This window comes from Carica papaya, chromosome 1 (genome assembly GCF_054855325.1).
Source record: "Carica papaya isolate Zhongbai chromosome 1, ASM5485532v1, whole genome shotgun sequence".
Classification (NCBI taxonomy): domain Eukaryota; kingdom Viridiplantae; phylum Streptophyta; class Magnoliopsida; order Brassicales; family Caricaceae; genus Carica; species Carica papaya.
In genome coordinates, this window is record NC_142309.1 from 30029698 (window position 1) to 30055140 (window position 25443).

Genomic DNA, 25443 nt, shown 5'->3' on the forward strand with positions numbered 1-25443 from the left:
TTTGACGATGTAAAGTAACGTTTGGATTATATTTTAATTTAATTTGCAGTACAAAAATTATTGTTCTCATATAATTATAGTTGGATCGACAGGAATTTTTTGTATTTTATTTAAATAAATAAATAAATAAATATACGTATCGAATATCTATATATGTATATATATTTAATTATATATCGAAGATATACAGTAAAAATATATATAATTAATTAATGAAATTTAATTTGAGTTCTACCAGGTTAGTCTTGGAGGCCAAGTGATTTTATGAAGATTTGCTAAATGGGCGGGCTTTTTATTAGGAATCATCATTAATGGGCTGAATGTAGGGCCCATCAAGGCCCAGATCTTTGATCCTTCTCACGTGTGTTTCCCACGTGCGACAATGTCTTCCGGTTCTTATTTTCTCTCGCTTCCGTCAGTGGAGGAAACAGAAAACTCGATCGCGGTAAAGGACATGTGTAATTCAACAATCAGAAGAGGAAGACTGCGCAACGGGAAAAGCTCAAGCTATTAGAAGTTCGCCTGAGGCGATGAAAGAGTTGATATTCTCTCGTATCTTCTTGTCGCTTATCCTGTTGTCTTCTTTTTCTCCGGCGATTGCCAGAGGTGGCGAGCTCACTTCTCTTTTTTCAGGTCGTCCTCTTCTTCTTCTGATTGCTCCCTTTATACACATATATTTACACACGCATGTTCAAAGGTAATAATAAAACGGAAGGTTTTAATCTTTAACTGCAAATGACTGATTTTGGGGTCATGTAAATGGAGATGCATACATAATGCATGAATAGTGGAGTAGTTTTGAATGTGAAAAGAAACGGAACAGAAGTTTTTGAATTGTAAGTTTTTATCCGTTACAACTCTTTCTAGGGATCGTCTGCTCTAGCTCAAACTATAAATAACTTGAAATCGATCCCCTTTTTCTGGTTACTCCGCTGACAGTATCTTCCTGCTAGAAGCTATTGGCGTTTTTTTGGCCTTTTAATTTAGATGTCTTCCATAATCTTTATCGCACAGATTTTTCAAAAATTCTCTTTAATTACGGGGTTTGATCGTCGATTTCCGCTTGCCAAAAGTAGAAACTCTTGCTATGGCATTTTATTTACAATTTCTGGGGCTTCTTCATGGTTTAGTTTGTATTCAGACTAGCTGTTATCTTGATTTTTTTGCTTACTAGGTCTTCGGAATATCAGTTATGCCGGATCTACAAGGCGCTTATTTCAGGAGAACCAGTCTCAATCGAGGTATTTGCCTGATGCAGTTGGACTTAACTCTGTTTATTTATTTATTTATTTATTTTGTTCTTCTTTAAAATTTATGTTTAAGTTACTAATAATGCATATTTGCTTCAGTGTCGATAAAGCTCATGGTTACATGACAAATGCTGATCTTGAAAAAGCTATTATGGAGTTTGCACGGAGATGTAGTAACATTTCTAGGATCTACAGGTGATTCGTAATTTTTAGAGCAAAGTGCAGTTTTATACTCCGTGGTTTAGGATTTTTCATATTTGATACATGTCGGTTATTTGTAGCAGTTTTAGCGCTTACTGTTAGTTTAAACTTGTGAATGGTCTAAATTTTAAAAGTTTGACATGTAGATAACTAATATTAGATATCCAAACTTAAAAACAATCAAATCTAAAAGCTATATTAATTTTAATATGCACATATTTCCTCAAAAGATCTCCAATCTAGATTTTTTAATTTTTTTTTTATATTTTCAATTTTACTATTTAGTTTTATTTTTGTTTTAATTTTGAGTCTTTTTATCTTTTATTGGTATAGAAAATCTGATATAATCAATCCGTGTGCATAACTTTTTAGTACTTAGACAACTATGTATTCAGAAAATGTTATATTGACTGAAAAATCATTTCAAACCACGATTACTGAAACTAGCAGAAGATATTCCATATATATTGAATCTGAAAATCCTAAGCCATTGAACAGTTAATTTACTGCAACTTCATTTGGTGGCTATGACAGAATTTAAGAATAACTCATTCATAAAAAATACAAGTTGCAAACTATAGAAGCTGTCCTTCCACTGGATCAAAAAATACTGCATTCATCTGTAAATTCCATTATTACTATACTGATGGGTTCTTTGTTCTCTCTTTGAGGGTTTTCTGGAAATGGTCATCAGTATTGGCAAAAGTGTTAATGGAGTTCCTCTGGTAATAGTTTTACTGCAGTTAGTTCCTAGTTTGCCTCCTAATTCTATGATCTCTGTATGACATATAATTTCATTTTTGAAAAATGATGTTTTCTTGTTCATGCATGAGTTTTATTGAAATGGTGACCGTGTTGTTTGATTTTTCTCCACTAGTGGGTAATAGAGATCTCTGACAAGCCTGGGAAGGAAGAGGCTGAACCTGCATTTAAGGTAATTGAAATACAATTCACACAGATATGCACATATACAACATTTTTTTTTTCGAGACAAACATATGGACAACTTAAAATGACAGCAATGAATTTATTTTGTGAAACTTATATGATATTTCTATTCATTATCTCAACAAAAAAAAAAAAAAAAAAAAATCATTATAAGCTGTTTTACATGTGGGGAGCAATTTTTGGGAAAAGTGGACTGTGTCTTAAAGTAAGTAGATTGTCTGAGATGCTAATTAAGTTAAATAATGGTTATATGTGTGCTACAACTTCTTGTTAGAGCATTTTGTTAGTTTCAGTTTGGTAGCTGATGAGCCATGTTGGGTGATGCATATACCAATGTTATTGAATAGGTTAACCAAACATTGGGGAAATTAAGGACCCTGCAATAGTATATAACTGAATCTGTGGAATTAAGAGTTGGCACAATATTTATAATCATTTAAAAGAAATTATTTCTAACAATAAATAACTTAATGGCCACACTCCTTGTGGAGGAATTTTTGGTTTGAACTTCCCATTTATCTCTTTTACGCTGGGATCTAACTTGTAATTTATTGATCTTTTAGTGTACAAAAATGCAAACACTGTATTTGTGTAAAAATTTTGTAAAAGAATGGAGAGGAAAGAAAATGAAAAGAAAAAAGTGGTTTTTAAAGGAAATGAAAAGGAAAGTATTTCCATTGTTTGGATAACTAAAAGTTGAATAAGTAAAGGGAACAGAAAGATTGTGATAGTATTTTATTTGATTTAGCTTTATAAAGGATGGAAATGATTAGTGTTTAAAAATAGTCAAGTAATGTCGTTCACCAATGGGGTAATAAATTAGGTAGTAAAAGCAAAGTAGAAAATTCTCTAAAATTTTTAATGATTTCATTTCTTTTTCTTCTCCTCAAATTAGAGAGAGAGAAAAGTTAGAGTTTTAAGAGAAAGGAAGGATGCTCATTATCCTTCTATTTCTTTTACTAAGTATTATTTTTTATCCAAACAAGTGAAAGGAGGGTGAGCATTCCTTACTTTCCTTTCTTTTCTTCTCACTTCCCTCCACCCAAGAATAGTGTAAAGGATATGAAGTTTGAGAAGTGGCAACGACACATCCCACATGGGCACCCCCCACCCTCCCCAACACACACACACACACACACAAACAATTGCGTGGGGGATTGTGTAAACTTTTTCCTAGAGCATCTTGTAGCACTTGGTGGAGGCATTTCATGTTATTTCCACCATGAGAGGTGCTATTATGAGTAGAAACTAAGAAAAGATACAAGTTACTTTTATGAAGCAAGAAAAGTAATTTTTTTATGGAAAAGAGTTATTGTATGGGGAGCTAGATAAAAAGTAAGGTCAAAGTCATTCTCTCTGTGAAGGGATTATTATGTATGAATGAGAATCCTCAGTTTTATCTCATATTACCCAATGTACAATAAAGTCTTTGACCATACCTTTTCTTTTCTTTTTTTTTTCTTTTCACTAATTGATAAACCCTACTGCAACAATTGTCAAATATTACATCCTTGGCATTCTTTTAGGACAGATAATAGTTGATTCTTTTGGCATCCTAGAAATTATACCGCCATTTGTCAATGCTTTATCATAACTTCGTTGTGGCTTTCTCACTATCCATGCAGGTCATATGGTAAGGTTAGATGTGCTTTGATAGGATAGTCTGTTCGAGTAAATTATTGAACAAGTTTGCTCTTCACTAGAACAGATGGAATTCCAAAGTCGTTGTTTTGTCTTTTTATTCTTACAAGAGCCTCTAGAAGATTACTCTAATCTTTATGTTTCTTTTCTTCTCTTGATCTAGTTAAGGGTTGGGGATGGTTCAAGCTTTCTCTTCTGGGAGGATTCTCAGATTTGACTATGTTTCTTCAGCTTCCCACTTCCGTTACAGGCTATTCAACAGTCATCATACTTCTATCTTCTCAATTTGGTTCGAGGCAGGCGATTAGTATTCTTGGAACTTTTCGTTTTTCAGAAATCTAAATATTCGAGAAATAGTTGATATGACCAATATTACATAGCTTTTTATATCCTATGTTGCTTTCTAATAATCCAAACCATAGAATATGGTCCTTCAACTCTTTGGGTCTATACTTCTGTAAGTCTTATGTGAATCTTCTGATTCATAATCTTGTTACTTGTCCTTTATAAGTCCTTCTTTTGAGAAGAGTTCTTCATAGGTCCTTTTGAAAGGCTTTTGCTCCCCTTAAGGTGAAAATTTTGTTTGGACAGGGGTTAAAGATAGGCTTAATACCAATGGTTTGCTTCAAGCTCGTAGACTGAATTGTGCCTTGTCACCTGGGGTGTGTGGTGTTATAAAAATGCTAAAACACGAAACCATCTTTTCTTGCATTGTGAGATGACCTAGAGTATCTGATCCTGCATTTTTGGATTTCTTGGGTTTCTCCCAAAAGCTAGAGGATTTTCTTTTTTTGGCATTATTGAGTCTGAGAATAAGAGGGAGATTAAAATTTTCTGTTGTGGGGCTTTATTTGCTGGTGTGCGAGCTCTTTGGTCGGAGTGGAATGTTATAGTGTTTTGGAATTAGAAGTCACCTTTTCTGATTCTTTGAGATAAAGTTTGTCTTTTGGCTCCCATTGGAGCTAAGACTAACAGATACTTTAGAAAATATTCTTTATCAGTTTCGTACAGAGATTGGCCTGCTGTTATATTTAGTGACCAGCTAGTCTTTCTCTTTTGCTTTGATTTTCTTTTGGAGGATACACAATCTTACTTATTTGGATCTCCTTCTTTTTAATATGTCTTCTTTTTTCTATTAAAAAATTGCTCCTAGTTAATTGCATTGTTCGTTACCTCTGCTTTGAGAAACTACTGAAGAAACGGTTTAATGGATGTTATAGTTCATTGGGAATGTCCATGGAGATGAACCTGTGGGACGCGAGCTCTTGATACTTCTTGCAAATTGGATATGTGATAACCAGATGAAGGATCCTTTGGTATTTTCTGTTCTTTTTACTACATGTCACTGTAATTATTGTTTGTCTTCATGATTGCATGTTATTTTGGTTCATTTCTTCTTTTGGCTTTTCAATTCTAGGTAATCTTGATACATTAGGCTTTCTTCTGCACAATTCATTAGGCTTCTCTTTTTGGATGAAAAGGAAAAATTATTTTGTCAGGGGGTATGCATGATATGGCATCCTCTTTTATTGTTCATGGAAGAGAAAGTTGAGTTAACCACTATTATTTATGAGTGATTTAGGACTGTAATTCTTGTGACGGTGATACAATGTCATTATCTACCCATTATACAAGATAATTCTTACTGAAGAAGTGTTATTAAAAAGAGAGAAGAATATTGTAGAAAAAGAAGGTGATGCAGAACAAGGAAAATAAACTTTTTCGGGAAATTTTATATTAAAAGACAAAGAAAGATTTAATTTTCCTTTCTAGTTCTTTCCTGTTATGGGATTATTAGTTAGGGGATTATTAGTTAAATCTTTCCTGTTATGGGATTATACTTTGTATTTTAATTATATTCTAGTATCTATAGACAGCGAATCCTAACTAGTTACTGCTAAATTATTTATATGATTATTAAATAAATATCGAGTTATTGATTTGGCTATTGAGATATGAGATTCCTAATTTTTGTTCTTAATAAATTTTCTTCAAATATTGTGTTCATGCCCTCTTTTTCTTTAGGAGAATAAAGAGTCGTCATGTAGCAGCTAACAAAAAATTGTTAAAGGAACAGTAGATTATGTTAAAAGGTATATGTGTAAACTACACCATCTGTAATTAATTATTTATTTATTTTTGATCTTAAAAAACCTGTATAAATAGGGTATAATATTTAATAGAATATATATCAAATCATTCTTAACTAGTATTAAAGCTATAATAAAGGAACCTAGTCTCAAGTACAAATCCTATTTGCCCTTTATTTTCGAAATAAAAAAAACTGAAAAAAAAACCTTAAAAAGGTTAGGTTAGCCTTCTTAGCCGACCACAATAGATCAGTTGTCAGCCACTACCACTGGCCATTTGCAGCAGGCAAACCGGTCTTCACGTTGCCACAACCTCATCTTTGTTGCAAGAACCCTAATCTGCTTAAGCCTTCATCCTGATCTTCTCATGCGACATAGACACCGTGCAAGGTATAAAATGCAGATGTCACGCGGCGCCATCCCGACCTTCTCATATATGTACACGCTACGCAGACGCGATGCCGTTTGTTGAGACCCCACTGACCATATGTGACTGTTTATGTTGCGACGTGGTTCTGCGAAGCACTATCTAGATGATTTATTTTGCCCTTAGCTGCTGCCTCCAGCAATCACATAGCCACTCACTACACCTCTGTCTTGACACTCCGACAGACCTCTGTGCACAGTCCAGATGAACTGTGAAACTTTCTGTGACCTCTATTTCGTGTGAGCTGTGTCCTTGTGTCAGCCACCTTTGGTCTTGCAGCCCTGCTCCAACCAGCTGTTGCCTTGTTTTGCCATTGCTCCAGCCAGCCTTTGTCTTGCTTCAACTAGCTGTTGTGCTACTTGTGTTCTGGGTAAAATTGCTCTTGTAATTTTTCTTTTAGATAATAACGACCATGCAATTCTTAAAGGTATTGAAGTTAACATCTCAAAATACGGGGCACATTCCCACACTAGAAATCCCATTAGTGAATTTCAGCCAATTCGGGCGGCTTATTGCTTTATGGTAAATAATATTTAAGTTGGTCCCAATTAATCTGGACTATCCTCAAATTTAAAAGCAAGCTTATAGCCATCTTCTAGGTACCAGACCAAAACTAGATGACCCCACCTCTGATGCATGGCACGAAGTAAACTCTATAATCATGACATGAATATGGAACTCTATAACTCTAGAAATAAGCAAGTCTGTGATGTTCTTGCCCACAATAAAAGTAGTATTCGATGCAATTGGCGAAATCTATTCTAAAGTCAAGGCGCCACATAAATTTGTGACCTGATGGTTAAAACATGGTCCACTAAAGCGGGGGATATGTTAGTAAATGAATATTCTAAGTTGTTAAAGAATTGATGGTAGGAGTTGGATTAGTACCACAATTTGACAATGAATTGCAGTAGAGATACAACTCGATTTAAGAAATTTATAGAAAAAGACCGTGCATATCAATTACTAACAGGTCAAATCTCGAATATGATCAAGTATGAGTTCAAATTTTGGGAACAAAGGGAATGCAACACTCAGTGAGGTAATTTTTATTGTAACTGTGGAGGAGAGTAGAAGAAATGTCATGTTAGAACCTTGCTCCGTATCGTTCAATCATGGTATCATGAATTGCCAAACCTCGCTAGGAAGTAAAGAAGGTGAATCGCTCTGAAAACTCAACTCCAGGAATAGATATGGAGATATCTCTAGTCTATGTTTTGTAACAAAGTTAGAGACACCAAAGAAAAGTATTGAAATTGCATAGTAAGCCTAATACTTCTAGTAAAGAGTGGGAATACAAAAATACCTTATAGAAGATTCCTAAATAGGTTATGGCTAACCAATGGAAAGAAGGAGCATATGCTGCTCTTACTATTTTCAAGGTCGAGATTGAACGTCTACAAAGTTGATTGGAAGATCTTGAGAAGTCTACAGGTACAAGTGTAATAAAGTACTTAGATATACTTTATTTTTCATATAGTTTGAATGCCTTAGGTAAACTCTTGGAAAATTCCTGGATTGTAAACTCAGGAGTCACAAAATATATGATTAATATTTCTAAACATTTTTACACCTATGTTTCCTATCTAAGTAGAAGATCACTACTACAGATGATCCCATAAATACTATTGCAGGAAAGGGGAATATTTTGCTTAGTCTTACTCTTGTCTTATAAAATGTGTTACATGTTCTCAAATTGTGTCTTAATCTTGTGTCAGTTAGTAAATGATACTTGAATTGCAAAGTAATATTTGACTATTTTCACTATGACTCTACTACTTGAATGCACTTGAAGGAGCCTTCTCTGCTGTTATAATTGACTACATATGTATGATTTCGCTCCAACATAAGAGACTTGGGTATTCATATTTCTCCGTTTTAAAGGTTATGTTCTTTTTATTGTTTAAAAATTCAAAATATAAAAATTTACATTGCGATATCTGTAAGTTTAGAAAACATAAATGTATAACATTTCTTATTAGTAAAAAAGGAGTTCAGTTTCTTTTTTTTAGTCCACAGTGATGCTTAGGGATCAATTCACGCCCATGATATTTTTGGGCTCACTGGTTTGTGTCATTTACCAACAATTGAGTTCGGATCACCTAGTTGTTTTACCCAAAGACAAATATTATGTTAGCCATATCATACCATAACTTTACGATATAATAAAAACTTAATTTGGAACTGCCATGAAAAAATATTAACAATTTTAAAGATTTTTTCAATTATACACTCTCATCATTCTTCCATTAGGAAGAAATTCTTCATGAATCATCTTGCATCCACACTCCACAACAAAACGAGTAGTTAACGTAAGAATTGTCATCTTTTAACCACCACCGAAAATTTTCAAAACAACGTCCGAAAAGCAAAACTGCCCATATTGCTACTTATATTATTAATTATCTGTTTACAAATGTCCTTGATTTCAAAAGTTCTCTCGAAACGCTTCAACAATTTTACCCAACAGTCAGTGTCACAAACCATCTGGTCTATCAGATAGTTGAGTATGTTGTCTTTGTTCATATTCATTTCACCAAAGAGGGTGACTTGATCCTTAAGCCTTGAAATGTGTATTTGTATGGTTCTCCTCTCAAAAGGGGTACAAATATCACTATTCCCTCACTCAAAAATTTTATGTGTTTGCATATGTTATATTTGTTAAGTGAAAATTCTATTTCACATAATTTTATTTTTAGAGGGAGTTTATATTGGAAGGTAAGAATACATAATTATTGACGGACTTTATTCTACCACCTTTACCATAAATTCCCCTAAAACCATCACTACAAAAGAATATTCAAACCCACTAGAAAATTTGTCACCACAAGATAACCTTCAAAATCTGTCCCCTAGAGATTATATTAGACCCTAGGTTCTCTCAGGTGGATACAATGAGGAAAATGTCGAGTATTAAAGTAAAATCAATCTAAGAATTCGATCTTGATCTTGGAATTGAAGTAAGTTCAAAAAAATTATACAGTTTGATAATGATATACCAATTGCACTTTATAAAGGTATAAGAGAATGAACTAAGCACCATCTATATCCTATTTCATGGTTTGTGTCATTTAATAAGTGCTCATCAACTCATAGAAATTTTTTCACAAGTTTAAATAATGAATCTATCTCTAATACAGTATTTGAGGTGTTATTATGTGAAAAATGAAAAAATACTTTGAATATGGAAATATAAATATTTTGAAAGAATCGAACTTAGGAAATGATGGATCTTCCCCAAGACAAGAAAGCGGTGCAATATAAATTGGTGTTTGCAATCAAATATAAAATAGATGAGACAACTAAAAGATATAAAGTGAGACTGATAGAAAATATTATATATAGACATATGGATTAGACTCATAGGAGACATTTGTACCAGTAAATAAGATGAATATTCTGTGAATCTTGTTGTCGTTGGCTGCTCACTTTGATCAACAATTATAACAATTTGATATAAAAAATGCCTTACTGCATAGGAATTTAGAGTAAGAAAAATCTACATGAATATTCCATCAGAATTTGACAAAGAAATAGTACTAAATAAGGTATATAAATCAAAAAAGGTCTTTTGTGGACTCAAACAATCGCCAAAAGTATGGTTTGACAGGTTCACAAGGGTGATGGTAGATATAGAATTTGAGTAGGCTTAAGAAGATCACACTCTATTTATCAAACAGTTAGAAAAAGAGAGATTAGGATGCTCATTGGATTTCTGAAGACCAATTTGATGAATTTGATCAAGATTTCTTGGAGTGACATTTTTAGTCTATATTGCCCAGATCGAGCTCTTTTCTAGAGGGGGAGAATGATGTAGAAATAGTGAAAGAAATTAAATGTTTGGGGGTTTACACTAAAAGGAATAGGAAGATTTAATTAATTGTTTCTAGTAGAAACAAAAATTTTAGAAAGTTTTACAATAAAGAGAAATAAGAAAATTTAATTTCCTCTTCTGTGTATATTCCTAGTTATTTTTATTTAGCTTATTTTCCTATTTATTAGATTTTCTTGATTTCCTATGCTGATTGCATTTTGGTGTCTATAAATAAGGTATGGATAACTTAATTATTAAACAGACTATTTATGATCATTATTCAATTATGAAGGTATTGTTTTGATTATTGAGATACGAGATCTCCAAATTTGATTCTTAATAAATTTTCTCTTAATTTTATTTTTAAGCCCTCTTTGTCTTCTATCAAAAGGTTTTAATTCATCCTAAAATATTCTTTGATCTTTACAGGCTCGATTAATTATACAAAATGTTCACCTTCATATACTTCCATCCATGAATCCGGATGGGTTTTCAATTAAGAGACGTGGTAATGCAAATAATATTGATCTAAATCGGGATTTCCCGGACCAGGTAACTTTTTTGCTAGGTTACTTATTTGTACATAATGATATAATCTCAAATCAACCATGACATTTTAAGTGAATCCACTCTTCCTAAAGGGGATTTATTTTATTTTATTGTTTATGATGTTATCAGATATCCAAACTAAAACTCTAAATCAAACATGTTCCTTAAATAAGAAATACCTCATTTTCAGGGTTCCTATAGTTTTTCATAAATTCAGTCAGGAAGAATAAGGACACTAACACAACAAAGAAAATCTACTTAAATACATTGTATTTTCCCCCTCAACAATCAAGATATACAGAGGCTTCTCTTGAAGTGAATTTTCTTAAAACATGATGGTAAAATTGAAACCTTTACTGTCCGGATTGGTTTGAAACTTGGTGAGATTTCTCAAGGTGGATAACCAAACATAGGATCTTGATTCTCTTCAAGCCAAGGTTTGTAGTCAACTATTGGAGTGAAGTTGTGGTTATTCTTTAATTTGGCTCACATACAGCCAGACATATTTAATCTAGTTTTTCAACTGGTTTAGTCGCTGTGGATTTGAATATTGGTTAAGGTTCAATTTGTTTTGTTAAACAGATCAGATTCCTGTGGTTGTAAAGAACGTATTTGTTGGTGTTTGAAATTTGGATTTACTTTTCTTGCTAGATTTTGTCTATTTGTGTCTTATGGATTAATAGATACTGACTGAAATGATATGCCAGTTTTCTCCATTGAATGATGATGAGGATATGCGGCAACCTGAAACTAGAGCAATTATGAATTGGTTGAAAGAAATACATTTCACAGCATCGGCCAGTTTGCATGGGGTACTAGTTCTCTCCTATCATGCCTTATCCTAAATAAATCTGAGATGTCCTCTTTATTGTTAACATTCATTCTTTTTCTTGTTACTGATCAAAAGGGATGGGGAGCTGCTTTCGTTTCTCTGGATCTACAATTTTCTTAGGTCATATAACATAAGCAGAAATAATTTACTGGAATCTCGTGACTGAAGTACATAACAGTTTTTGAAGTTTGCTTCTGGTGGAAGCTGTGAAAGAATTTTTCTCGATAAAAAAAATTACTAAGGCAATAAAAAATACAAGGATGGAACATAGTATATCCTCCTAGAGACTTCTAGAAGAAGGGACTTCAAAACAAGATATAGTTACAACCAAACTCTCCAAAGATCAGTAGATTATTGCCCCTCCAGTTCCTGTGTATCACGGGGATAGAAATATCTGAAAATCTCCTGTGAGTGTATGCCCTTAAGGAAGCTAGAAATGTCATACTCTCCCTGGAAAACTTGAATTGTAAAGGCACGGGTTTGCAAAAAACCTGTGAAATAAACTTTTTTTTTGGAGAAGAAAAGAAACGATCTTATTGTAATATCAAATAATCCTCGTTTTATATTTTATTTTTCTAAGCTCCGAATACATGCAAAATTGGTCAGTCAAAGGGAACTGTTGATGCTATATTATCAAAGGACTAGCACATTTGAGTAATACAGGTTAGCTGATGTGAGGGATTCTAACGGTTAGTTAGTGTCAGTTATAGATTGTTAAAGATAAAAGAAATGACAGAAATGTAACTGATTATAACAGTTGAAACTGAGCTGACAATGCAGCTATAAAGGCTGACATTGTACTGAGAAGTGATAATCAAAATAAGAAATTGAATCTCTTATTTCTGTTCTTGTCTCCCTTCCCTTTCCTCTTTTCTTTACTTCCCCTTCCATTCTTCCTTTTCTTTTTCCCTTCTTCCCTTTCGTGTCTTCGGCAGTGCTAGAATTATATTTTGATACAGCTGTCGTTAAACAACTGTCGTTAACCCACTTGGTTTACTTGTGTATGCACAATTTTTGTTAAGGGGAATTCTGGATGCTGCGTGTATCTATGGACTAGCATATTGGGTAGTACAGATTAACCCAGTTGATTTAGTTCTGTGTGTATGTGCATAAGATGCAGAGAAAAGAAGAGAGAAACTCCGCAAGCACCATATATTGTTCAGAATTTGCACTTGTTGCGAGCTAGGTTGTGATTTTTGAATTTGGAGTAATATTTTACAAGATGCAGAGAGAAGAATTCTTAATGCTATTTTTCTTCTCAGGGTGCACTTGTTGCAAATTACCCATGGGATGGCACTCAGGACCGAAAGTGAGTACTTTATGTTTGTGATTTTTCTGAAAACAATTCATGATTAGTTTTTCGAAGCAATAAAATTTATAACTTTTGTGATTTCCTGTTCAAACTTTGCTCTCTGCTTCTCAGTTATATGTTATAAACTGGTGAACTTGTTTATCTACGGGATGTGAGATTATTAATGTTCTGGTCTGGCTTGGCAAATGGATGGTTATTTCTTTTGGCTGTGTTATTTAATCCGTATAAAACCTATTGTGTATTAAACCCATTGTTATATGACTTTTGGGAGAAGATGGTGTTTTTGGCTTCTCTCTTTGGCTAAAGCCCATGGTTTCATTAGGGAATCTGCTTTATCCACTTCACAAAGGAAATTGGTTGCTGTCATGCAAGAATAGTGCTTTTACTTTGTTTCTTTTTCTTTTTGAGGATAGCTTATCCTTCTTTAGTTTGTATGTTTTTTCCTTCCTTCTAATGATATATTTTCTTTCAATTAATTGGTATTTAACCAATCTTATATTCATTTTAACTTGAATTTTAGTCGTAACTGTAATATGGTTATTTCTGTGCATGCCTGAAGACTTGCTGATGCTTGTTTCCGAAATACCAAATAACTATGCTCTTATGTTGATTATTAGCATGCTGCTATGATGTAACAAAAATTTTCTATTTACTTTAACCTGCATTCTAAGAGTTTATAATTGATGCTTTGCATTGATCGTTTCCTTGCAATTAACTTGATTATTTCTTTGGAGGATTTCTGAACATTAAGCTATTTTATTTTTCACTTAGTTTTATTGTTTGATGTGGTTTACTGCCAGGAGCCACTATTTTTCTTGTCCTGATGATGAAACATTCCGCTTCATGGCAAGCACATATAGCCGCTCTCACTATAACATGTCTTTGAGCACAGAATTCCAAGGAGGGATCACAAATGGAGCATCTTGGTTTGTGAACTGGGTTATCTATTCTTTAGTTAATTCAGTCACCATTTTAGCAGAACTACTGGTTGTTTCCTTTTCCAGTGTATATGCCGTTTAGCAATTTCTTAAGAGAAACTTGTTGCAGGTACCCTATATATGGTGGCATGCAAGACTGGAACTACATCTATGCTGGCTGTTTTGAGTTGACCTTGGAGATCAGTGACAACAAGTGGCCTGATGCCAAAGAGGTTAGATCTTCTACTTTCGCTATCTTAGACTTGATTCATGGCGCTGTTGTTAATCCAATAGATTTCCTTCCTTTAAAACCCAACATTCCTAAAGTCATTTGTTGACTGGTGTAGCACACATGCATCAGAAGATTAAAATTATTTTGGTGCACTTATTATTTTGACGAGCCACTTTTACTTTTATTATTAAATATCTTGTTTTAGCTACGTGAATATTCTGGCAATGGTTTAATGCCAATAATACATCTGATAATGTTATTTGATGTACTGGACCATGTTCTTCTTGTTCTTTTTGTTCTTGAAAAGATAAGTTTAAAGAGGCCTAGGGGGTGTTGTTTTCCTTTTCTTTACTTATTGATACCTTGGGGAAGGATCAGGGTTTCAGATTTTTCTTTGAGAAAGACAGAAGAAAATGTCATTCACAGGGCTCCAAAGGGGTGCAGCTGTGTATAACTTAAATAAAATATCAGGTTTTAGGATGTTTGGAATATGTACTGTAAGTCCATGCATGAGAACTCTTGATACAGTTCATTGAACAGAAGACCGATCCATTTCTTGCTTTGCATCACTAGTCCAAGAGGTTTCTCTCGTATCAGTCTTAGACTCATAATGAAGAGACCACGGTCCTTTTATTGTTTCTATGGAGTAAAAGATTACTTCGGTTTCTTGCTGGTAACCTATAATTTGTATACTGCCTTGTGGCTTATCTCATTTGAAGGTTTAGATGAGGCCTGCATCCATCTGGCGTAGGTCTCAGTAGGTTCGGGACAGATCTGGTTCTGTTGGGGCTTTTTGTAGCATTTGATATGTCTCTACTCTCCATAAATAAATATTATAATTTATACCCAGAAGTTAGTTATTTGTTACAGATCCTAGCTCATTATTGGAAGTTGTCCTAATATTATCTGCTTTTATTTTTTCAATTTTATCGCAGACTTAAGATGTTCAGTTATATAATTCCTTTACTCTTTCCTATGAGCAATTAATTTCGGTCTAATTGTTTTGTGACCTACGTAAGCTGTTAATGGAGGAGGCAGGCAAGAAATTCAAGAAAAGTTTTTTTGTTCAAAAGAGATCGTCAGGTTCACTTTTAACAAGCTCAAACCATTTTGATAAAAGTTGGGTAGAAAGGCTGGGATTAAATAAAACTAAACAGGACTAAATAGTACAAAATCATACATTTAGTATTTGTAAGTCTGAATGTAATAAAATATATGTTTAAGTACTTAAATGTCCTTTTGATTTTAATGTTTAAGTTCTTTTAATGGTTAATTTATAGAAAACTATATCAACTTTAAATTAAAATTGATTTTAATTAATAGTTTAACATAAAAAATAGATATATAGATTAAATAGTTTTTTTTATAATATTACTATTTAAGAAGTTATTTCAAATCAACTATTAAACTGATAAAAAGATCATTAATGGTAACTCAAAATCAATCATTGTTATTTCTCTTTTTTTATTTTTTGAAATCACAATCATTATTATTTCTTAAAACATATAAATCAAGATTCAGTAAATAAAACATCATGAGAAAAAATTAAATTAAAAAATAATATCAGGAAGAATGTAAAAACAAAGTAAAAGGTTAAAAACTATTATTTAATGTCAATTAACAAGAATATTAGACCAAAAGCCAAAAAGAAAATCATTCTTGAAATGTTGTTTGTGTTCAATTCTAGGAAAAACAAAAAAAAAATATAGAGATATGGTGTTTGAATGTAGAGAGAAAGAAGGATAGTTTAGAAATTTTCACCACCAAACACAGGACAAGTTTCTTTTGTTGAAGTCCATTAATATCCTCTCTAACAAACATTATCTTAATTTTAAAACTTGTAACTAGATCAAGGGCTTAGTTAACACACCATTATTCTCCAGCATTAGTTTTTGTTCAATTTCAGAAAATGTTATAATAAGTATCTAAAAACTTTCGTATGTATACCGATGATTGTGTTTTTGTGCCTGTATTTTTATCTTAAAATTTGATCTTGGTTAACTTGAGTGAATTTATTATATTTGTAATTCAGTAAGCTGGGCTGTTTCACATGCTCTCCTTTTAGATATTACTCATCATATTTTTTTTCTAGATTTAATACGTAATTGGTGCCCACTAATGTGCTAATAAGTCTAGTTTCTTGTATCTAAATGTACAGCTTCCTATCATTTGGGAATACAACAGGATGAGCATGCTGAATCTTGTTGCAAGTCTTGTGAAGGTAGGAACCATTATAATATGTTTCCTCAGGTAGTTAATTAATGGATACGAGAACCATCGAGCAGTTGGTGAAGAGCAAATTCATTAATTCATGTTGGAAATGCAAGTGACAAAACCAGAGAAAAACCAGAGAAGAAGAGAAAGAGAACTGAGGCAAAAAACCAGATTTTTCTGCTTCATTCATCACCCTAAAAAGTAGACATAATCTGATGCCCAAAATAGCTCCTTTGATGCTAAAAGTAGAAAACAATCCTTTATTACTCTCTTAAGCAACCCTGTACATACTAAAACATTATTATACACTAACACAAGCTTCCTACAATTTAGAAACTGAAAGATATAAAATGTGAACTTGAATAAGATAAAACTTCTTTGATTGATAGCATATTGTCAACCCTTCAACCCTCCTCTTTGGTAATTTTGCTAACAATGCCAAGCATCTTTCTTAAGACTTGAAACCTGTGCTTGGGAAGTGGTTTGGTAAGGATATCATCCAGCTACTCTTCAGACTTGCAATGCTGCAAACAAATTCTTCTTCCTTTGTTGCTTCTCTCACAAAATGATATTTGATCTTGATATGCTTGGTCTTGCCATGAAACACAGGATTCTTGGCGATAGCCTCAGCTGATTGGTTGTTACAAAATATTATTGTAGGTTCATTTTTTTTTTCTGATCGAGGTTATGATTGTGAGCCAGATGGTCTGATTCACTGCACTTGCTGCAGTCACATACTCTGCTTTGCTGTAGATTGTGCCACAGTTTCTTGTTTCTTTGAATTCCAGCTTATCATACCTGATCAGATGGAAAACATGACCAGAAGTGTTCTTTATGTGATCCACAGAACCTCCCTAATCACTATCAACGAAACTCATCAATTTAACTTAAAGATTTCTTCCATAATAAATTCTAGAGTCAAGAGACTCTAGAATTTATTGTTCCTGATCAGATGAAAAACTTGACCAGAAGTGTTCTTTATGTGATCCATAGAACCTCCCTAATCGCTATCAGCGAACCTCATCAATTTAACTTCAAGATTTCTTCCGTAATAAATTCTAGAGTCAAAATACTCTCTTGTCTACCTCAACAACCTCTTCCCAGCCTTGAAATGTAGTTAGTTCAGAGATTGCATGACTCTTGAGAGTAAATTAGCGGCATATTTGATGTCTGGCCTATGGCTGTCAAGTAGAGCAAATAGCCCACCAAGCTTCTACACATGTTTGCATCTGTCTTCACTGCTCCATCTTCCTTGATTAGTTTTTCATTATGAGATAGGAGATTCCAAGTTGTTTTGCACCTTTCCATTCCAAATTTCCTTAGAACCTCTCTTGCATGGTTTCCTTGTTTGAAAAACACTCCATTCTCACATATAGGTACTTCTATTCCAAGGAAATATGACATTTCCCCTGAATCTGTCATTTCGAGTTTTGTCTTCACATCTTTCTTAAATCTGTCCACCAATTCTGTTTTGTCCGGGTCGCAATCAGATCATCCACATAGAGTGAAACTATCAAAATATCAATTACGTCGTGTTGCACATAAAATGTGGCTTCACTTAAGCCCTTGTTAAATCCCAACTCTATAAAATATTCATCATCTGCTTTGCCAGGCTCTTGGAGCCTGTTTCTAGTTATACAAGGCCTTCTTCAACAAACATATTTCACCTTTGCTTCTCTACTCTCGAATCCAGGTGGTTATTCAACAAATATCTCCTCCTTGTTTCCGCTTAAAGAACAGATACGCATAGGACAATGCATCTGTATGGATTAGCTCCAGCCTCTTCATGGCTTGCATCTGAACAGATACCCAAGCTTTATTTTCTGGGAAAGTTTGCTTGCTTTGCTTCTCAAGTTCACACACTTCGCAAACAAACTTTAGGCAAGTCATTCAAAAAAGACATGTTTTGTACCAAGCTCTTCCTATGTAGATCCTTAAGAGATTGCACATTGCGGTGCAGAAATCTCGTGCCATAAGTTGGCATCATCTTCCAAATCAACATTTGCACAAACATGATTACAATGCAAACAAAAGCTCATTCTCCATTTCAACCACAGACAATTCACACCCACTAGGATCTACTATAGAGTGCGGTTTGTTCTTGAACATCAAGGAATATCTTTTTTCAATCATTTGGTCAACACTCAAATAAGTTTTGGTCAAGTTTAAGAACTAATAGCACATTAGAAATGGTTTTCATAGCTGGAGTTGTCAAGATTACATCTCCAGTTCCTTCCACCTCCAAGTACTCTTCATTGCCTATCTTGACTATTGAAAAATATGACCTGTCCATTCTATGAAAAAAGCTCTCTTCTTGTGTCATGTTGACTGCATTCACTATCAATCAGCCCTGCTTGATTGTTTGAGCTGATTGTTTAACATGTGGCCATGAATAGCTTCTCTTCTTGTTGTCCTTCATTTTCAGCCACTTGAGCCTTTGACTCGCCTTGTATTTCTTTTTTTTTTTTTATGTACTTTTTCCACGTCCAAACTGTTTACATGACGTGCTGATGCAGAATGAGCAAGCATTAGCCTTCACAAATAAATTAGAAATTGGGATTATATTAAATGTAAAACTACTATACTATTTAATAGTTTATTTTATATTATTAGGAGTATATTATTAGTCTTAGTAACTTGGGATTTCTATTTTTATTAGAGTTAGGAGTTTATTCGTACTAGTATTATTTTCTATTTGTATTAGAATCAATATTCTTACTTCTATTATATTACTATTTTCTCGTTTCTTCTAGTTAGGAAAAGTTACTTATATGCTATTAGAAATAATTTTATAATTTCAATTATTGATCATTCAAGTATTTAATAATATACTTCGAGAGTTTCTCAATTTTCTTTATGTGTAATACAATCAATTCGTAAGTGTGATGCTTAAAACTTCTTAGGTGTAATGTCTAGGAAACTTATGTATAATATCTAGGTTTTTCCTCAATTTTTTTTAGCTGGCATTTTAACCCTAATTTGTCCTACATCACCTGCATTGAATTTCAGGTGTGTACCAGTAATATTTCTCCTAGTGGTTTGTTTTTTCGCAGTTGGGACATGGTGAAAATTTTCTCCTTCTCCCATTCTTTGTCTCCTTTTTTCTCTCAATTATCTTTCTTATTGAGGCTTTTATTTCCTTGACTTTTATGCTGTTTTGCCTTCCCTTTTGCCCAGAATGCTCCTTCCACAGCATCACTTTGCCTGAAATACCTCCTTTTTTCAGTAGCTTGCAAGGCATTGACAAGCTCTGCCAAGACGTGGTGGAGAAGTCTTTCAAGTCTTCTAGGGAAGAGATTTTTGCTTCAAATCTTTCTGCCAAGCTCGCCAAAACTTTCTCAACAACTCTCTTTTCTCATCACCCTTATTTGATTCACAATCTTCATTAATTTTTCAGTGAACTCCTTCACTGTTTTAGCGTCATTCATCCTCAACACTTCAAATTCTCTTCTCAAATTCAGCACCTGCAACTACCTTGTTTTTTTCCTCCCTTGGAACTCTTCTTTAATTCTGTCCCAAGCCTCCTTTCTGGTCTCATAAGACATGTTTCTTACAAAATTAGTCTTAGGAATAGCTGAATGGATGAAGAAAAGAAGCTTGAATTTCTTTGCCATTTGCTCTGCATGGTGCTTCATTTGAGTGACTGTTTGGTTTGCTCTTAAGGGAGGAGGATCTTCTCCAAATGCAACGACCTCTGATAGATTAAAAGAGCCTTCATTCTAATAGTCCAAAAGCTGATAGCCTTCCCTATCACGGATGGATGGAAAAACACTCTCTTTCTTAGCCCCTCAGAGCTTGAAGCTCTTATACCACTTATTGGAAAGACAAGTGAGAAAACCAGATGAAAACCAGATAAGAACAGAAAGAAAATTGATGCAAAAAACTAGATTTTTCTGTTTTATTCATCACCTTAAAAATTAGGCATAATCTGCCGTCTAAAACAGCTCTTGTGATGCTTAAAATAGAAACAATATATTTGTTACTCTCGTAAGCAACCTTAGACATACTAAAACAAGATTATACACTAACACAAGCTTTCTACAACTTAAAAACCAAATAATATAAAACATAAACTTGGATAAAATAAAACTTTTTTGGTTGACAGCAGAATTGTCAACCCTTCAACAATTCAATAGTTGTGCTAAAATGACACATTATGAAGAGAAAAATAAAAAAAAGAAGTGAATAGTTATGGTCAATCAGATCCATGACATTCATAGGAAATTTCTCTCATATATAAGTGTTTTTGACAGTGACAAGTTCTTGAAAATATGGCTTGTATTTTTTCAGACAGGAGTTCATGGTAGGATCTTCTCATCAGACAGTGGAAGGCCATTGCCTGGTTTTATCATGATCAAAGGAATAAATTACACGGTATATTTGGAACATGTTCATACATTATTCTGTTTTCTATTAGGCTCTTGGTAATATGTAGGCAGTCTGCTACAAACCACGTTGATCAGATAGTTCCACGAAGTGGAAGTTGCTAACAAATAATAGTCGAATAATATGTCCATTTACAATTACGGCCTCTGGAACATCTAATACAATCTTTCTAACTGTCAGATCTATGGGTGATCAGAATTCTAAATGATGTTTTTGCTTGTTGCATTTTCTTCGTAGCGTATGCTTAGGCGTCTTCGATGTGATTGACAGGTTAAAGCTGGTAGAGCATTTGCTGATTATCATCGTATGCTTGCACCCGAAGGGAAATACCAAGGTACTGGATACTTTTACCAGCAATAATATTTCAATTTTCTTTTGGATGAAGAAGTTAGGCAAATGTTAGGAACATGGACCCTCTTGGTTCCATACTTCTCTTGTTATCTGGTTCCCAACTTATTTCTGACATGGAATCCAACAAATTTTGTTGCAGTTGTAGCCACTGTGCCTGGGTACAAATTGAAGACAACAAGTATCTGGTTGGGGGCTGAAGCCACAACTGTGGATTTCATTCTTGATCCAGAAGTCACTCCTGGTGATGGGAAGTTACTGAAAAGCATCTGTGACTGCAACAATGAGAGAGAGGCCAGGCGGGTGTTGGCCGGATTTTTCTGGGGTCCTCACTTGGAAATTTATTTTGTTTTGGCTGTTATCTTAGCGTTCCTTTGCATTTTGTTACAGAGGAGAATAAAATCTAATCTGTCAAGATCTAGACAAATAACAAAACGGTCAATTGTTGTATGAGGATCTCACTGTAATATATTTGTATGATTGCCAGTTGAAATGAATTTCCATTTTCCCGAATGTATTGTTTGTCTTACTCTGCTTTGGATTCCTTTAGATTATTATTGTTTAATGACATACTATTTGCTCAATTATTTGAGAGAAAGTTAAGCTGAATTGGTATTGTAGTACGTTAGGAAATTATTGTTTGTTCATTTTCAGATTCACAGGAAGAGGTTTTGAGATGCCCCTTTACTAAATATAGATCTTAGAAAGTTTAATTTCTTGTTATTTTTTTCTTAAAATTTGCATTCATATCATATACCTCCTGATCTATTGATCTCATTGCAGGATGTTTGCAAACAATTACATGCATGAATCCATAGAAACATGAAGAAATTTACAGGCGAAGCAATGAACAGACTAATATCTGAGGCGCCCTATGCAACTGCAGCAATATAATTTTTTACAAGGTTCGTCCCTATTAATGAAGTAGTTAATTATGTTACTGTTGTAGTTTCATTTTCACATCTTTCTTCTAAAATAGTTTATTTGACCATCTGTTGAACACAGAAGATCGATTGAGAAGATGATGATTCCATTCTTCACATAGTTTTGGTGCCATCTTCTTTGGTAACAAGTTTATTTAGTCGGTGTATGAGTAGATCAAAATCATCTTGGTTTCTTACAAGGCTGAGGCGTACGTATCGATCTTCAGCACGAAATATGCTTCCTTCACGGCCAATTATATTTGCTGCATTGAGGACTGCACTGCAATCTTTATCTTCTTTCCTCTCGCACCTCAACCATGCATAAGCTGCAGTCAAGAGTACAAGTTGTTAGTGTGGAGAAGTAATTAATCAGAAAGAACGAGCTTCTCAAGATCAGACTAGAGGGACTATTTGGTTTTAACTTAATATAGTAAATTAATTACCGGGTGAAGATTCTCTAATTGTGCGCAAAAAAGTGCAGTACTGAGGAGGAATTTTTTGAAGAGTAAATCGGTTGGACGTTGAGAAAGTGATTTTGAGCTTCTCCCACCTGCTTTTCATGGTGTTGTAGCCGAAATTGAATATGTCTCTTTCTCCTTTTGCTCCAACTACAACTTTAAGAAGCTTGAGAGCTCTGAGTTGGGTATCCCTTGAAACCCCCATGCTGTTCAATTGCATAAATATTGTCATTCTTTCATATACTGACTTCTCCTTTATCACTGCCCATCTGCACCACCCATTTCCCAATTAATTAAGTCACTTTTGAAATTAACAGCAATACAAAGTTGTCTTAGAATTAAATAATTACCCGAATCGGGTTCCAGCATGACCCGTAAGCTTAGATATTGTAAAAATCATGAGATTTTCATCGGCCGGAGCTGGAATTGGTGTAAAATGTGGCCAGTAATAGGCGTGATCATGAATTGATTTTGCATTTGGTCCATTCACAACTGCCTTATTTGGCAGCCCATCTGGATTGTTGGGGGAAGTCACAAACTCAACCACTTGTCTATTGGCATATGAATTGTTCTTCCACAACCTTGCGTCTCCTTCAAACTTGAACTCCGTCGACTTAAACAACTTCGCTTGTGCCTCATACAGCTGTAACCAAAGCTTACAACACTTACAAGTGAAAAGACAATTGATGAGTAAGAGATGGATATAAAAGTGCAAACCCCGTAGTAAGGAACAGAAGCAAGAACAGCAGCGGGTGGGGCGGAGGAATTGGTGGGAGACAAGGCATGAACAGCAGCAGCCAGCAGTTGGGTTGAGCCTGCACCAAACACTATATACCTGTTTTCTGTGATGGCATTTCCCACATGTGCATGAACCTTGCGTATCAGCTTTTCAAGCTCTTTTGATATGAAACTATTATCATTGTATGTGTAGCTCATTCTGTGCCATCCTGCCACTACTATTGCACTGCTTGTCGCATGCTTCACCCAGAATGGCTCTAAGAATAATGGATCCCCACTGCCCATCGTTATCAACTCAAGTCAACCAACTTCATTTCTCATCATGAAGAATAGGTATAGGATATATATATGTATATGCAGAGAAAAGCAGGAGTGATAAATACCCATCAGCGTTAGCTTTACAATTGGGAATAAGAACAGAACAATCAGTGCCTTGAAAGCATAAGTGACACTCGCAAACAGGTTCTGATTTCCCATCATTATCATCACCATCCAAGTATGCTCTTCCATGGCCTGAACATGATATGGCTCCCACAGCCTCAGCTTCCATTGCTGCTCTTCTGCTCCAACTCATCGTCATCATCCTAGTAGAATCCATAAAAACCTTACTCACCAACCATATATTCACACCTAGAGACGCCACCAGTACAACAGCAAACGCATCCAGCTTACAGATCCTTTGATCTCTTTCCATATTCTTCTTAACTAATTAATTTTACTGCTCAAAATTTCCTCCTTTCTGTTTATGGGGGAGGGGTCTCTAGTTTATACCGCCCGTAGGTTGGCTTTTCACTATCAATCCATTACTATGTAAACATATATATGTAGATAATGCTACTAAGCGAAAACTTTAGCAACAGATCCACTTTGTAAATATATACTTAAATACATCTGTAGACAAATATTATTTAATAAATTTCACAAGCCGGCAAATTTCTTGTCTTGTGTGGTTGGAAGGATATTTTAATCTCATCTTGCTTGTAATTAACTGAAATAATAATTTAACAAAAAATTTGATATTTCAAACTTGTTATTTGTTATTTTACTTACTACAATATAATTGATTAATATTTTAACTGAGTACAGCATATACATACAACATATACATATGTATTTGATTATCGAATTTTAAACCAGAGTTTGAAAATAGATTTACAGTTTTATTATATACAATTGGATTTGGAGATGAATATAATATTTTGCATTCATTGGGGAGAGTGAATCACATGCCTCTAAATAATAATCTAATTAATTAATTAAAATAAATGTTATTTTGATTATTAATTAGCTTGCGATTTAACTTTTTAGAAATATGTGATTCTTATGGAATCTTTATTTTAGTACAAATTGTGTGTTTTTTTTTTTTTTTTTTAATTAGAATCAAGAAAAAAAAAATCAATATCAATATAGACATATACATGGGTTCAGAAGTATCTATTTTATTTAAATTAAATTAATATATATTAATTATTATACATATATATAAAATAATTATAATTTACATGTTTTATATATAAATAAATTAATTCAATTTATATAGAGAAAGAAAATCATGGTATTGAAAAAAGTGAATCAATGTGTCAAGAAAGAAAAAGAATTTTCGATAATAAAGAGAGAGAGAGAGAAAATTAGAAATTTAAATGAAAAAATAAATCAAAATTTTAAAAATAAAAAAAAATCAAATTAAATTATAAAATTATATTATTTTTAATTAATTATTATTATTCTTACCATAAATTAAATATTTATATTAAAAATTTTTTAAACTCTTTTATAAACTTATTCGAACTTCATCATTGAAATATAAAACTTCATAGTCCTCGTTAGAATGCTGCAGCTGCTAGTTTCTAATAGCTGTCCACAAGCACACACCACCGCTCTTTGTCACATTCGTCGCGACGAAACACGAACAACTTCACACAGCCATGCGTTCAGGATGAAATCGTTCTAAGCAATTTCTTTTGATAATTACAAAATATCGGAAGAGTACGTCCCAAGTTAATTTCTCATTATTCTTTTTCTTAAAATTGCATTCATATATGACATCTACCGATCTTTGATCTCATCGCAGGATGTTTGCAAACAATTACATGCACGCACCCATTGAAACATGAAGAAATTGGCAAGCGAATTATGTAAATTCATCCTTATTAATCAAGTAGT

The 25443-nt window shown here is 33.7% G+C and overlaps 2 protein-coding genes across 10 annotated transcripts; one reads left to right on the forward strand and one right to left on the reverse strand.

Moving 5' to 3' along the window:
- The first annotated feature begins 434 nt into the window (after positions 1-434).
- Positions 435-22783, forward strand: SOL1 (carboxypeptidase D). 9 transcript variants are annotated; one of them, XR_015814339.1, is made up of 17 exons: positions 435-633; positions 1175-1241; positions 1350-1445; positions 2146-2176; positions 2329-2385; positions 5261-5356; positions 10801-10923; positions 11628-11732; positions 13015-13061; positions 13865-13990; positions 14112-14214; positions 16372-16434; positions 20718-20801; positions 21084-21147; positions 21304-21486; positions 21945-22066; positions 22167-22783. XR_015814339.1 is itself a non-coding variant. In XM_022046718.2 (15 exons), exons 1-15 carry the CDS (start codon positions 531-533, stop codon positions 21612-21614), a joined length of 1476 nt encoding a protein of 491 aa, XP_021902410.2. In that variant the 5' UTR covers positions 435-530; the 3' UTR covers positions 21615-21674. The 9 variants fall into 9 exon arrangements, 7 of the variants coding, with proteins under 7 accessions (XP_021902410.2, XP_088066585.1, XP_021902411.2 ...); XR_015814341.1 differs by having other exon boundaries at positions 22170-22783; XM_022046718.2 differs by lacking the exons at positions 21945-22066; positions 22167-22783 and having other exon boundaries at positions 21304-21674.
- LOC110818000 (tryptophan aminotransferase-related protein 3-like) lies at positions 22023-23856 on the reverse strand. The gene is made up of 5 exons (XM_022046723.2): positions 23664-23856; positions 23260-23557; positions 22893-23185; positions 22528-22811; positions 22023-22410 (listed from the first exon to the last, which is right to left on the reverse strand). Exons 1-5 carry the CDS (start codon positions 23852-23854, stop codon positions 22199-22201), a joined length of 1278 nt encoding a protein of 425 aa, XP_021902415.2. The 5' UTR covers positions 23855-23856; the 3' UTR covers positions 22023-22198.
- Between the last annotated feature and the right edge of the window lie 1587 nt (positions 23857-25443).